This window comes from Salvelinus alpinus, chromosome 2 (assembly GCF_045679555.1).
Source record: "Salvelinus alpinus chromosome 2, SLU_Salpinus.1, whole genome shotgun sequence".
NCBI classification, from domain to species: domain Eukaryota; kingdom Metazoa; phylum Chordata; class Actinopteri; order Salmoniformes; family Salmonidae; genus Salvelinus; species Salvelinus alpinus.
In genome coordinates, this window is record NC_092087.1 from 3,417,146 (window position 1) to 3,432,817 (window position 15,672).

The window sequence follows — 15,672 nt, forward strand, 5'->3', positions numbered from 1 at the left end:
TGCTACTGATTGAACTCAGCCAGCAGCTCCTGAAGAGGAAGATCACCATGGTTGACACAGTTAGAAAGAACAATACTAAGCTCCCCCCTGTACTCCTCCTAACAAGGGGGAGAGAGGCCTTCTCATCAAAGTTTGCCATCACCCCCACCACTCTAGTTTCTTACCTCCCAAAGAGGATCAAGAATGTGGTCCTCCTGAGCACACTGCACAAAATGGCTGATATCAGTGATTGTGAGGACAAGAAGCCAGCCATCATCCTGGACTACAACCACAACAAAGGAGGTGTGGACAACCTGGACAAGGTGATTGGAACTTACAGCTGCAGGAGGATGACTGCCCGCTGGCCCCTGGTCGTCTTCCATAACATCATTGATGTGTCCTCATACAATACCTTCGTGATATGGAACAAAATCAACCCTACCTGGATGCCTGATAAGTGGAACAAGAGGAGGGTGTTCTTGGAGCAGCTGTGAAAGGCACTCGTAACCCAACACATTCAAAGAAGGGAACGCCTCCCCCGCACAGCAGCCTCTGCAGCGCTTGTGAAAGCTGTTCAGGGAGCTGAATCTTGTCCTGATCCACCTGAGGCTGCAGCTGGGGCAGGCAAGAGGAGATGCCAATTCTGCTCCCCAAAGAAGGACTGTAAAACAAACACTATGTGCTGCACATGTGAGAAATACATCTGCAAAGTCCATGCACACACACTTGCATACTGTCCTACATGTGCTAATTAGAGTTGATTGATTTATGTTCTTCACATTTTTGTTTTGTATCTATTATCTTATTTTATTATTATTGTTGTTGTTTATACACCTTGTGGGCCGGGACAATGGTTAAAAAAATGGGAGAAGACTAGTCATTTTGTAGTTTAATTCCTCATTGTACAATATATAAGAATATATCACTATGTTGCAAAACAAGTTCAAGACTGTTATTGTTTCCCTTCAATAAAATGCACTCAAAACTACTTTCTGTACATTTCTGCTACTTTCTTAGGCTATACGAGTGCTATCTCTTGCAAAACAAGAGGGAGAAGGGGAATACCCAGATATTCACAATGTTTGATGAATGACAGGTTGTTTCTTCATGCAAAATAGATTTGGGGGTTAAAATCAATTAAGCTCCTTTATTTTAGGGGTTGAGTGAAGGCGGGCCATTTTTGACCCTTAGGACAAGGGGAGTATACAGAATGTTAAGACTACACAAGGTTTAAATCATTGACAGTGTCACCAGCAAAGCACCATCACACCACCACCTCCGTGCTTCACGGTGGGAACCACACATGCTAAGATCATCCGTTAACAAAGACAGCAGTTGGAACAAAAAATATCAAATTTGATATCATTAGACATACTTCCACCCGTTTAATGTCCACTGCTCATGTTTCTTGACCCAAGCAAGTCTCTTCTTCTTATTGGTGTACTTTAGTAGTGGTTTCTTTGCAGCAATTTTACCACTCCAGTTGAGGTTTAGGTCTAAGAGAATGTAGCTGTAAATGGGTATCGAGGCAAGGGACGGGGAGCCACTAAAATGTAAATATTAACAGAAGCTGTCAAGATCAATTTGGAATATTTTGAATGGACCCAGAACCATATAGTCTACGTTGTTCTCTAAGTAGAATGAATGTATCTGTAGTAGAATTATGAATCGATAGAAGCTGTCGGTGTCTATTTATAGTCTTTTTTTGTCAGGCCGTGTTAATCCGTCGCCCTCTGGCATTAGTCCTTTTTAATGTCGTAAATTTAGTGTAGACTTGTGGCTTTGCTGTCTCTGCCGCTACCAGAGGGTCACATTCCTTCATGGTGATGCAAATCCAACCGAGAGGGCTGGGTCAAGGTGATGTCACTGTCGTTGCCACAGGCCAAGCCACAGGCCCAGCCACAGAGAAGCCACCATGACTTCCCCTCCTCCTGAGACTCATGTGATCCGCCGCTGGCAGGAAGTTCTGTTGCCAGACTGGTTGGAGATGCCAGTGAAAAAGCAGAGGCTGGATGGTGGTCAGGTAGTGTAGGGTGGGGTGGGTAGGGTAAGGAGGGGTGGGTGGGTAGGGAGGGTAGGGCTGAGGGTACACTGGGCAGCGCTGGCTGCAGTATGTTTATTTAGGCTAGATTCCCCCTGGGTTATTCAGAGCCTGTCAGTCAGTCTCTAATGGCAGTGGCCATTGTACTCTTGTCTCTACACCCAGTGGCCATTGTACTCTTGTCTCTACACCCAGTGGCCATTGTACTCTTGTCTCTACACCCAGTGGCCATTGTACTCTTGTCTCTACACCCAGTGGCCATTGTACTCTTGTCTCTACACCCAGTGGCCATTGTACTCTTGTCTCTACACCCAGTGGCCATTGTACTCTTGTCTCTACACCCAGTGGCCATTGTACTCTTGTCTCTACACCCAGTGGCCATTGTACTCTTGTCTCTACACCCAGTGGCCATTGTACTCTTGTCTCTACACCCAGTGGCCATTGTACTCTTGTCTCTACACCCAGTGGCCATTGTACTCTTGTCTCTACACCCAGTGGCCATTGTACTCTTGTCTCTACACCCAGTGGCCATTGTACTCTTGTCTCTACACCCAGTGGCCATTGTACTCTTGTCTCTACACCCAGTGGCCATTGTACTCTTGTCTCTACACCCAGTGGCCATTGTACTCTTGTCTCTACACCCAGTGGCTTACCGCAGTTTCACAGGGGCCCACCAGATAAAAAAAAATATTTAACCTTTATTAAACTAGGCAAGTCGGTTAATAAGAAATTATTATTTTACAATGATGGGTTAGAGGAAAAGAGGGAAAACAACAGCAGTCAAGCACCGAAGCTAACTGGCTAACTTTGGCTAGCTACTTCCAGACACAAATGAGAGAACAGCTCACTCTGACCATTTTACTCGCCCTAGCAGAGCTGGTTAGGCTGTTTTCATGTTATCCAGAACGTTGGTGACTGCTACTGTGTTGCTGGCAATAATTTAGTTAAGCTTTTTTGACAACTTTTACTGACACCGGCCATATTCAACCGGTGTTGAGCGTCTGTAAATTCGTCAGTTGTTCTGCGCTCTGGCACACTCAGACGAGAATGCTCTGAAATCGGAGTAGATAGCCAGAGTGAATTTACCAGCTATGTATATCGACAGTTGTCGCTGTGACATCATAAGCATTCTATTGAAATAGTTACTTGCATAGTGGAGTCTTTTGTTTAGTCATGTAGCTAGCTAGCTAGCTAAACAATGAACCATAATCCCAACTCATAACGTTACTGCCCTGCATGAATCATGCACTGACCAACTGGCAAGTGTCTTCACTGACATTTTCAACCTGTCCCTGACTGAGTCTGTAATACCAACATGTTTCAAGCAGACCACCATAGTCCCTGTGCCCAAGAACACAAAGGTAACCTGCCTAAATGACTACAGACCTGTAGCACTCACGTCCGTAGCCATGAAGTGCTTTGAAAGGCTGGTCAGGGCTCACATCAACACCATCATGCCGGAAACCCTAGACCCACTCCAATTTGCATACCGCCCAAACAGATCCACAGATGATGCAATCTCTATTGCACTCCACACTGCCCTCTCCCACCTGGACAAAAGGAGCACCTATGTGAGATTGCTATTCATTGACTACAGCTCAGCGTTCAACACCATAGTACCCTCAAAGCTCATCACTAAGCTAAGGACCCTGGGACTGAACACCTCCCTCTGCAACTGGATCCTGGACTTCCTGGCAGGCTGCCCACAGGTGGTTAGGGTAGGTAACAGGTAGCCTAGAGGTTAGAGCGTTGGGCCAGTAACCAAAAGGTTGCTGGATTGAATCCCCGAGCTGACAAGGTAAAACTATGTTGTTCTGCCCCTGAACAAGGCATTTAACCCACTGTTCCCTGGTAGGCCGTCATTGTAAATAAGATATTTTTTTTAAACTGACTTGCCTAGTTAAATAAAAAAATAAAGTTAAAAAAACAATACATCTGCCACGCTGATCCTCAACACAGGGGCCCCCCAGGGGTGTGTGCTCAGTCCCCTCCTGTACCCCCTATTCACTCATGACTGCACGGCCAGGCACGACTCCAACACCATCATTACGTTTGCAGATGACACAACAGTGGTAGGCCTGATCACCAACAACGATGAGACAGCCTATAGGGAGGAGGTCAGAGACCTGGCAGTGTGGTGCCAGGACAACAACCTCTCCCTCAACGTGATCAAGACAAAGGAGATGATTGTGGGCTACAGAAGAAGGAGGACCGGGCAAGCCCCCATTCTCATTGACGGGGCTGTAGTGTAGCAGGTTGAGAGTTTCAAGTTCCTTGGTGTCCACATCACCAACTATCATCGTCCAAACACACCAAGACAGTCGTGAAGAGGGCACGACAAAGCCTATTCCCCCTCAGGAGACTGAAAAGATTTGGCATGGGTCCTCAGATCCTCAAAGTTTTACACTGCACCATCGAGAACATGCTGAGTGGTTGCATCACTGCCTGGTATGGCAACTGCTCGGCCTCCAACCGCAAGGCACCACAGAGGGTAGTGGGGGGGGCAAGCTTCCTGCCGTCCAGGACCTCTATACCAGGCGGTGTCAGAGGAAGGCCCAAAAAATGTCCAAAGACTCCAGTCAGCCAAGTCATAGACTGTTCTCTGCTACCGCACGGCAAGCGGTACCGAAGCGTCAAGTCTAGGTCCAAAAGGCTTCTTAACAGCTTCTACCCCCCCCAAGCCATAAGACTTCTGAACAGCTAATCAAATGGCTAGCTGGACTATTTGCATTGCCCCCACCTCCCATTTTTACACTTCTGCTACTCTACTTATTATCAATGATAGTCACTCTACCTACATGTACGTATTACCTCGATTACCTCGACTAACCGGTGCCCCCGCCTCGCTACTGTTATTTTATTTTAGCTCCTTTTTTATTTTATTTTTCAGTTTATTATTTTTTATTTTTCAGTTTATTTATTTAATACTTTTTTCCATAAAACTGCATTGTTGGTTAAGGGCTTGTAAGTAAGCGTTTCACTGTAAGGTCTACTACACCTGTTGTATTCAGCGCATGTGACAAATAGTTTGATTTGTTACGCCTAGTTTCCTGAAACGAGTCACCTATGTTCCCAATACTACTGGCTTTACTGTCTGTTCCCAATACTGCTGGCTTGACTGTCTGTTCCCAATACTGCTGGCTTGACTGTTCCCAATACTGCTGGCTTGACTGTCTGTTCCCAATACTGCTGGCTTGACTGTCTGTTCCCAATACTGCTGGCTTGACTGTCTGTTCCCAATACTGCTGGCTTTGTCTGTTCCCAATACTGCTGGCTTGACTGTCTGTTCCCAATACTGCTGGCTTGACTGTCTGTTCCCAATACTGCTGGCTTGACTGTCTGTTCCCAATACTACTGGCTTGACTGTCTGTTCCCAATACTGCTGGCTTTGTCTGTTCCCAATACTGCTGGCTTGACTGTCTGTTCCCAATACTGCTGGCTTGACTGTCTGTTCCCAATACTGCTGGCTTGACTGTCTGTTCCCAATACTGCTGGCTTGACTGTCTGTTCACAATACTGCTGGCTTGACTGTCTGTTCCCAATACTGCTGGCTTGACTGTCTGTTCACAATACTGCCGGCTTGACTGTCTGTTCCCAATACTGCTGGCTTGACTGTCTGTTCCCAATACTGCTGGCTTGACTGTCTGTTCCCAATACTGCTGGCTTGACTGTCTGTTCACAATACTGCTGGCTTGACTGTCTGTTCACAATACTGCTGGCTTGACTGTCTGTTCCCAATACTGCTGGCTTGACTGTCTGTTCCCAATACTGCTGGCTTGACTGTCTGTTCCCAATACTGCTGGCTTGACTGTCTGTTCCCAATACTGCTGGCTTGACTGTCTGTTCACAATACTGCTGGCTTGACTGTCTGTTCCCAATACTGCTGGCTTGACTGTCTGTTCCCAATACTGCTGGCTTGACTGTCTGTTCCCAATACTGCTGGCTTGACTGTCTGTTCCCAATACTGCTGGCTTGACTGTCTGTTCACAATACTGCTGGCTTGACTGTCTGTTCACAATACTGCTGGCTTGACTAATCTAATGTCTTTGCTGCTCTTCGGAATCCATTTCATTCTATTTGTCTAATGTCTTTGCCTTTGGGTTGTAAAACTGGTATATCAACCATAGCACCATCAAATAAAAACGTATTGTTCTGTTTGATGAAGTAGGTCTACTTCCTGATTTTTCTCACTATGAAAGTAACAGTAGATTATTTGGAGAGTTTGTGTTGTTGTGAGGTGTAGCCTACATGTTTTGTGTGTTCATTGTCAGATTAATAATCCAGTGAGTCAGGTGAGCTGAGTGTCTGTCTCTCTGTTACATGGGAAAGGAGCCTGATTGGCTTTCGGCAGATTAAACCTATAGATACATGCATCCAACCTTTTTCCATGAATGTTCCACTGGCAGCCTATGTTGTCATGTCAAGGTTCAGTCCCAGATCCCCGACTCTCCTCTGAGCCCTGTGTCGGCCTCCCCCCTGACAACACCTGGGCTCCCCCTGACCCCCCTGACTCTCCTGACAACACCTGGGACCCCCCTGACTCTCCTGACAACACCTGGGACCCCCCTGACTCTCCCGACAACACCTGGGACCCCCCTGACTCTCCCGACAACACCTGGGACCCCCCTGACTCTCCCGACAACACCTGGGACCCCCCTGACTCTCCCGACAACACCTGGGACCCCCCTGACTCTCCCGACAACACCTGGGACCCCCATGACTCTCCCGACAACACCTGGGACCCCCATGACTCTCCCGACAACACCTGGGACCCCCATGACTCTCCCGACAACACCTGGGACCCCCCCTGACTCTCCCGACAACACCTGGGACCCCCCCTGACTCTCCCGACAACACCTGGGACCCCCCCTGACTCTCCCGACAACACCTGGGACCCCCCCTGACTCTCCCGACAACACCTGGGACCCCCCCTGACTCTCCTGACAACACCTGGGACCCCCCTGACTCTCCCGACAACACCTGGGACCCCCATGACTCTCCCGACAACACCTGGGACCCCCCTGACTCTCCCGACAACACCTGGGACCCCCCTGACTCTCCCGACAACACCTGGGACCCCCATGACTCTCCTGACAACACCTGGGACCCCCCTGACTCTCCTGACAACACCTGGGACCCCCCTGACTCTCCTGACAACACCTGTGTCCCCCCTGACTCTCCTGACAACACCTGGGACCCCCCTGACTCTCCTGACAACACCTGGGACCCCCCTGACTCTCCTGACAACACCTGGGACCCCCCTGTACTGTAGTCTGAACTGATTCCTGATGGGACCACACGCAATACACACACACACAGCACCACATTCTGGCCTCATGGGAAATGCTTGGAATGCAATTCTGCTTATGGTTAGATCAATAACTCAAGTAAGACCCTGATTCTCTCTCTCTCTCTTGCTCTATTTCCGTCTATCTCTGTGTGTCTCTCTCTCGCTGGCTGGCTGTATGTAACTGAGTGATATTACAGATGGGATGACCTTTCAAAGACAACAGACAGACCGACTGTTCACTAAACTCAAACTAAATGGTCAGGGATTACCAGGGACTGTCTTTAGATGTATGGCTTGTTATGAATGATCTTATAATACCCATAGTGCACTGCAGATTGTCTGGGAGATTTACTGTAGCTTGATTGTCTGGGCATCAGGGGTTGACGATGAGGGGGGGGGGGGGGGGGGGGGGCTGTGGTGGTTGAGAGATGCTGGTACTCATGTGTGTCTGTCTCTGTAAGAGAGTGTCAGACTGACTGTTAGGTGTGTGAGAGTGGGGACTTTGTGTGTGTGTGTGTGTGTGGACGGTGTGTGTGTGTGCTGACATGGACCAGGCTAATGTAATAAAGTGTCTACAGGACAGGGTATCCAGGCAGAGCAGGGAGCTCTGCAGATGGCTAGCTACCATTTAGCCTAAACACAGACAGATACACATCTCTCTCTGGCATCCACCCACCATTAGCCAATCCCTAGAGAGCATGGGAGGGGGAAGTAACCTGCTGTGTTGTGGCTCTGATTCCTCATGCTGATGTCTGTGTCAACTCAGCTCATCCTAATTGATTTACCTGCTGAAATAATGGTTAGGCCTCAATTAGTAGAACTCTGCCTGACGTTCTCCTCTCTCTCTCTCTCTCTCTCACTCTCTCTCTCTTTCTCTCTCTCTCCTCTTCTCTCTCTCTTCTCCTCTCTCTTCTCCTCTTCTCCTCTCTCTCTATTCTCTCTCTCTCTCTCTCTGTGTGTTCCCTCTCTATTTCCCTCCATCTCTCAGGTGGCTGGTGAAGGTGTGACATCCTCGCCCAGTGCTATTCATCGAGGAGCTACAATCTGATTGAACCGTTTGGATTGCGGACGGCGGGCTGGCTCCTCCTCCTCCCGGCAGCAGCGTGCGCTCCCAGCCGCCCGCCCTGCGCCCCCCAGCCCGCGCCCCTGCCACCCCCACCAGATCCTCTAACGCCATGTGCCTCTCCCACACCATGGAAGGAGCATCAGGGAAGAACGGAGCGAGCCAGGCAGGGTTAGGATTGGGGCAGGGCCAGGCAGGGTTAGGACTGGGGGGACTGGGGCAGGGCCAGGCAGGGTTAGGACTGGGGCAGGGCCAGGCAGGGTTAGGACTGGGGCAGGGCCAGGCAGGGTTAGGACTGGGGCAGGGCCAGGCAGGGTTAGGACTGGGGCAGGGCCAGGCAGGGTTAGGACTGGGGCAGGGCCAGGCAGGGTTAGGACTGGGGGCACTGGGCCAGGGGTTAGGGCTGGGGGCACTGGGGCAGGGCCAGGCAGGGCTGGGGGGCCAAGCAGGGCTAGGGCTGGGGGGCCCGGCAGGTTTAGGGCTGGTGGGCCCGGCAGGTTTAGGGCTGGGGGGCCCGGCAGGTTTAGGGCTGGTGGGCCCGGCAGGTTTAGGGCTGGTGGGCCCGGCAGGTTTAGGGCTGGTGGGCCCGGCAGGTTTAGGGCTGGTGGGCCCGGCAGGTTTAGGGCTGGTGGGCCCGGCAGGGTTAGGGCTGGGGTTTGGGACAGGCCTGGGGCTGGGGGGCAGGCGGTGTGGAGGGGTGCCTCTAGAACCCTTCGTACACCAGGTAGGAGGACACACCAGTATGATGCGCTACGACGACCACACGGTGTGTAAACCACTCATCACCCGGGAGCAACGCTTCTACGAGTCGCTACCACCTGAGATGAAGGAGTTTACACCAGAGTACAAAGGTAAGAGTTAAACCCTGACCTCTAATCTGTGGCCCTAACCACTAACCTAGATACCTAGTCTCCTTTATGGCTCTAATCTGATAGTGGTAGTGGGGTGGGAGATGTCTAGTCTCCTTTATGGCTCTAATCTGATAGTGGTAGTGGGGTGGTAGATGTCTAGTCTCCTTTATGGCTCTAATCTGGTAGTGGGGTTGCAGATACCTAGTCTCCTTTATGTCTCTAATCTGATAGTGGTAGTGGGGTGGCAGATACAAAGTCTCCTTTATGGCTCTAATCTGATTGTGGTAGTGGGGTGGGAGATGTCTAGTCTCCTCCCTTATGGCTGTAATCTGATAGTGGTAGTGGGGTTGTAGATGTCTAGTCTCCATTATGGCTCTAATCTGATAGTGGTAGTGGGGTGGCAGATACCTAGTCTCCTTTATGGTTCTATTCTGATAGTGGTAGTGGGTTGGTAGATGTCTAGTCTCCTTTATGGCTCTAATCTGATAGTGGTAGTGGGGTGGCAGATACCTAGTCTCCTTTATGGCTCTAATCTGATAGTGGTAGTTGGGTAGTAGATACAAAGTCTCCTTTATGGCTCTATTCTGATAGTGGTTGTGGGGTGGTAGATACCTAGTCTCCTTTATGGCTCTAATCTGATAGTGGTAGTGGGGTGGTAGATGTCTAGTCTCCTTTATGGCTCTAATCTGATAGTGGTAGTGGGGTGGGAGATGTCTAGTCTCCTTCATGGCTCTAATCTGATAGTGGTAGTGGGGTGGTAGATGTCTAGTCTCCTTTATGGCTCTAATCTGGTAGTGGGGTTGCAGATACCTAGTCTCCTTTATGTCTCTAATCTGATAGTGGTAGTGGGGTGGCAGATACAAAGTCTCCTTTATGGCTCTAATCTGATTGTGGTAGTGGGGTGGGAGATGTCTAGTCTCCTCCCTTATGGCTGTAATCTGATAGTGGTAGTGGGGTTGTAGATGTCTAGTCTCCATTATGGCTCTAATCTGATAGTGGTAGTGGGGTGGCAGATACCTAGTCTCCTTTATGGCTCTATTCTGATAGTGGTAGTGGGGTGGTAGATGTCTAGTCTCCTTTATGGCTCTATTCTGATAGTGGTAGTGGGGTGGTAGATGTCTAGTCTCCTTTATGGCTCTAATCTGATAGTGGTAGTGGGGTGGTAGATGTCTAGTCTCCTTTATGGCTCTAATATGATAGTGGTAGTGGGGTGGTAGATGTCTAGTCTCCTTTATGGCTCTAATCTGGTAGTGGGGTTGCAGATACCCAGTCTCCTTTATGGCTCTAATCTGATAGTGGTAGTGGGGTGGTAGATACCTAGTCTCCTTTATGGCTCTAATCTGATAGTGGTAGTGGGGTGGTAGATACAAAGTCTCCTTTATGGCTCTAATCTGATTGTGGTAGTGGCGTGGGAGATGTCTAGTCTCCTCCCTTATGGCTGTAATCTGATAGTGGTAGTGGGGTTGTAGATGTCTAGTCTCCATTATGGCTCTAATCTGATAGTGGTAGTGGGGTGGCAGATACCTAGTCTCCTTTATGGCTCTATTCTGATAGTGGTAGTGGGTTGGTAGATGTCTAGTCTCCTTTATGGCTCTATTCTGATAGTGGTAGTGGGGTGGTAGATACCTAGTCTCCTTTATGGCTCTAATCTGATAGTGGTAGTGGGGTGGTAGATGTCTAGTCTCCTTTATGGCTCTAATCTGATAGTGGTAGTGGGGTGGTAGATGTCTAGTCTCCTTTATGGCTCTAATCTGGTAGTGGGGTTGCAGATACCCAGTCTCCTTTATGGCTCTAATCTGATAGTGGTAGTGGGGTGGTAGATACCTAGTCTCCTTTATGGCTCTAATCTGATAGTGGTAGTGGGGTGGTAGATGTCTAGTCTCCTTTATGGCTCTAATCTGGTAGTGGGGTTGCAGATACCTAGTCTCCTTTATGTCTCTAATCTGATAGTGGTAGTGGGGTGGGAGATGTCTATTCTCCTTTATGGCTCTAATATGACAGTGGTAGTGGGGTGGCAGATATCTAGTCTCCTTTATGGCTCTAATCTGGTATTGGGGTGGCAGATACCTAGTCTCCTTTATGTCTCTAATCTGATAGTGGTAGTGGGGTGGCAGATATCTAGTCTCCTTTATGGCTCTAATCTGATAGTGGTAGTGGGGTGGTAGATGTCTAGTCTCCTTTATGGATCTAATCTGATAGTGGTAGTGGGGTGGTAGATGTCTAGTCTCCTTTATGTCTCTAATCTGATAGTGGTAGTGGGGTGGTAGATGTCTAGTCTCCCTTATGGCTCTAATCTGATAGTGGTAGTGGGGTGGTAGATGTCTAGTCTCCTTTATGGCTCTAATCTGATAGTGGTAGTGGGTTGGTAGATGTCTATTCTCCTTTTTGGCTCTAATCTGGTAGTGGGGCTTTATGGCTCTAATCTGATAGTGGTAGTGGGGTGGCAAATACCTAGTCTCCTGTATGGCTCTAATCTGATAGTTGTAGTGGGGTGGTAGATGTCTAGTCCCCTTTATGGCTCTAATCTGATAGTGGTAGTGGGTGGTAGATGTCTAGTCTCCTTTATGGCTGTAATCTGATAGTGGTAGTGGGGTGGCAGATACCTAGTCTCCTTTATGGCTCTAATTTGATAGTGGTAGTGGGGTGGTGGATGTCTAGTCTCCTTTATGGCTCTAATCTGATAGTGGTAGTGGGGTGGTGGATGTCTAGTCTCCTTTATGGCTCTAATCTGATAGTGGTAGTGGGGTGGTAGATGTCTAGTCTCCTTTATGTCTCTAATCTGATAGTGGTAGTGGGGTGGCAGATACAAAGTCTCCTTTATGGCTCTAATCTGATAGTGGTAGTGGGGTGGGAGATGTCTAGTCTCCTCCCTTATGGCTCTAATCTGATAGTGGTAGTGGGGTGGTAGATGTCTAGTCTCCTTTATGGCTCTAATCTGATAGTGGTAGTGGGGTGGTAGATACCTAGTCTCCTTTATGGTTCTATTCTGATAGTGGTAGTGGGTTGGTAGATGTCTAGTCTCCTTTATGGCTCTAATCTGATAGTGGTAGTGGGGTGGCAGATACCTAGTCTCCTTTATGGCTCTAATCTGATAGTGGTAGTTGGGTAGTAGATACAAAGTCTCCTTTATGGCTCTATTCTGATAGTGGTTGTGGGGTGGTAGATACCTAGTCTCCTTTATGGCTCTAATCTGATAGTGGTAGTGGGGTGGTAGATACCTAGGCTCCTTTATGGCTCTAATCTGATAGTGGTAGTGGGGTGGGAGATGTCTAGTCTCCTTCATGGCTCTAATCTGATAGTGGTAGTGGGGTGGTAGATGTCTAGTCTCCTTTATGGCTCTAATCTGGTAGTGGGGTTGCAGATACCTAGTCTCCTTTATGTCTCTAATCTGATAGTGGTAGTGGGGTGGCAGATACAAAGTCTCCTTTATGGCTCTAATCTGATTGTGGTAGTGGGGTGGGAGATGTCTAGTCTCCTCCCTTATGGCTGTAATCTGATAGTGGTAGTGGGGTTGTAGATGTCTAGTCTCCATTATGGCTCTAATCTGATAGTGGTAGTGGGGTGGCAGATACCTAGTCTCCTTTATGGCTCTATTCTGATAGTGGTAGTGGGTTGGTAGATGTCTAGTCTCCTTTATGGCTCTATTCTGATAGTGGTAGTGGGGTGGTAGATACCTAGTCTCCTTTATGGCTCTAATCTGATAGTGGTAGTGGGGTGGTAGATGTCTAGTCTCCTTTATGGCTCTAATATGATAGTGGTAGTGGGGTGGTAGATGTCTAGTCTCCTTTATGGCTCTAATCTGGTAGTGGGGTTGCAGATACCCAGTCTCCTTTATGGCTCTAATCTGATAGTGGTAGTGGGGTGGTAGATACCTAGTCTCCTTTATGGCTCTAATCTGATAGTGGTAGTGGGGTGGTAGATACAAAGTCTCCTTTATGGCTCTAATCTGATTGTGGTAGTGGCGTGGGAGATGTCTAGTCTCCTCCCTTATGGCTGTAATCTGATAGTGGTAGTGGGGTTGTAGATGTCTAGTCTCCATTATGGCTCTAATCTGATAGTGGTAGTGGGGTGGCAGATACCTAGTCTCCTTTATGGCTCTATTCTGATAGTGGTAGTGGGTTGGTAGATGTCTAGTCTCCTTTATGGCTCTATTCTGATAGTGGTAGTGGGGTGGTAGATACCTAGTCTCCTTTATGGCTCTAATCTGATAGTGGTAGTGGGGTGGTAGATGTCTAGTCTCCTTTATGGCTCTAATCTGATAGTGGTAGTGGGGTGGTAGATGTCTAGTCTCCTTTATGGCTCTAATCTGGTAGTGGGGTTGCAGATACCCAGTCTCCTTTATGGCTCTAATCTGATAGTGGTAGTGGGGTGGTAGATACCTAGTCTCCTTTATGGCTCTAATCTGATAGTGGTAGTGGGGTGGTAGATGTCTAGTCTCCTTTATGGCTCTAATCTGGTAGTGGGGTTGCAGATACCTAGTCTCCTTTATGTCTCTAATCTGATAGTGGTAGTGGGGTGGGAGATGTCTATTCTCCTTTATGGCTCTAATATGACAGTGGTAGTGGGGTGGCAGATATCTAGTCTCCTTTATGGCTCTAATCTGGTATTGGGGTGGCAGATACCTAGTCTCCTTTATGTCTCTAATCTGATAGTGGTAGTGGGGTGGCAGATATCTAGTCTCCTTTATGGCTCTAATCTGATAGTGGTAGTGGGGTGGTAGATGTCTAGTCTCCTTTATGGATCTAATCTGATAGTGGTAGTGGGGTGGTAGATGTCTAGTCTCCTTTATGTCTCTAATCTGATAGTGGTAGTGGGGTGGTAGATGTCTAGTCTCCCTTATGGCTCTAATCTGATAGTGGTAGTGGGGTGGCAGATATCTAGTCTACTTTATGGCTCTAATCTGATAGTGGTAGTGGGTTGGTAGATGTCTATTCTCCTTTTTGGCTCTAATCTGGTAGTGGGGCTTTATGGCTCTAATCTGATAGTGGTAGTGGGGTGGCAAATACCTAGTCTCCTGTATGGCTCTAATCTGATAGTTGTAGTGGGGTGGTAGATGTCTAGTCCCCTTTATGGCTCTAATCTGATAGTGGTAGTGGGTGGTAGATGTCTAGTCTCCTTTATGGCTGTAATCTGATAGTGGTAGTGGGGTGGCAGATGTCTAGTCTCCTTTATGGCTCTAATCTGATAGTGGTAGTGGGGTGGTGGATGTCTAGTCTCCTTTATGGCTCTAATCTGATAGTGGTAGTGGGGTGGTGGATGTCTAGTCTCCTTTATGGCTCTAATATGACAGTGGTAGTGGGGTGGTAGACGTCTAGTCTCCTTTATGGCTCTAATATGATAGTGGTAGTGGGGTGGCAGATACCTAGTCTCCTTTATGGCTGTATTCTGATAGTGGTAGTGGGGTGGCAGATACCTAGTCTCCTTTATGGCTCTAATCTTATAGTGGTAGTGGGGTGGTAGATGTCTAGTCTCCTTTATGGATCTAATCTGATAGTGGTAGTGGTCTAGTCTCCTGTCTTGCTCTAATCTGATAGTGGTGCTTAGTCTCCATTATGGCTGTAATCTGATAGTGGTAGTGGGGTGGTAGATGTCTAGTCTCCTTTATGGCTCTAATCTGATAGTGGTAATGGGGTGGTGGATGTCTAGTCTCCTTTATGGCTCTAATCTGATAGTGGTAGTGGGGTGGTAGATGTCTAGTCTCCTTTATGGCTCTAATATGACAGTGGTAGTGGGGTGGTAGATGTCTAGTCTCCTTTTTGGCTCTAATCTGATAGTGGTAGTGGGGTGGCAGATACCTAGTCTACTTTATGGCTCTAATATGACAGTGGTAGTGGGGTGGCAGATATCTAGTCTCCTTTATGGCTCTAATATGACAGTGGTAGTGGGGTGGCAGATATCTAGTCTCCTTTATGGCTCTAATCTGATAGTGGTAGTGGGGTGGCAGATACCTAGTCTCCTTTATGTATCTAATCTGATAGTGGTAGTGGGGTGGTAGATGTCTCCTTTATGGCTCTGATATGACAGTGGTAGTGGTGTGGTAGATGTCTAGTCTCCTTTATGGCTCTAATCTTATAGTGGTAGTGGGGTGGTAGCTGTCTAGTCTCCCTTATGGCTCTAATCTGATAGTGGTAGTGGGTTGGTAGATGTCTATTCTCCTTTTTGGCTCTAATCTGGTAGTGGGGCTTTATGGCTCTAATCTGATAGTGGTAGTGGGGTGGCAAATACCTAGTCTCCTGTATGGCTCTAATCTGATAGTGGTAGTGGGGTGGTAGATGTCTAGTCTCCTTTATGGCTCTAATCTGATAGTGGTAGTGGGTGGTAGATGTCTAGTCTCCTTTATGGCTCTAATCTGATAGTGGTAGTGGGGTGGTAGATGTCTAGTCTCCTTCATGGCTCTAATTTGATAGTGGTAGTGGGGTGGCAGATACCTAGTCTCCTTTATGGCTGT

The 15,672-nt window shown here is 48.1% G+C and overlaps 1 protein-coding gene across 2 annotated transcripts in view; it reads left to right on the plus strand.

Annotated features, from left to right (window-relative positions):
* Positions 1–15,672, plus strand: part of LOC139553023 (inositol hexakisphosphate kinase 1-like) — a 198,914-nt gene that overhangs the window by 52,519 nt on the left and 130,723 nt on the right. For both annotated transcript variants that reach the window (XM_071365020.1, XM_071365025.1), the window contains exon 2: positions 8,299–9,224. In XM_071365020.1, the coding sequence (XP_071221121.1) occupies positions 8,486–9,224 (739 nt within the window). In that variant the 5' untranslated portion in view covers positions 8,299–8,485. The remainder of the gene's footprint in view (positions 1–8,298; positions 9,225–15,672) is intronic.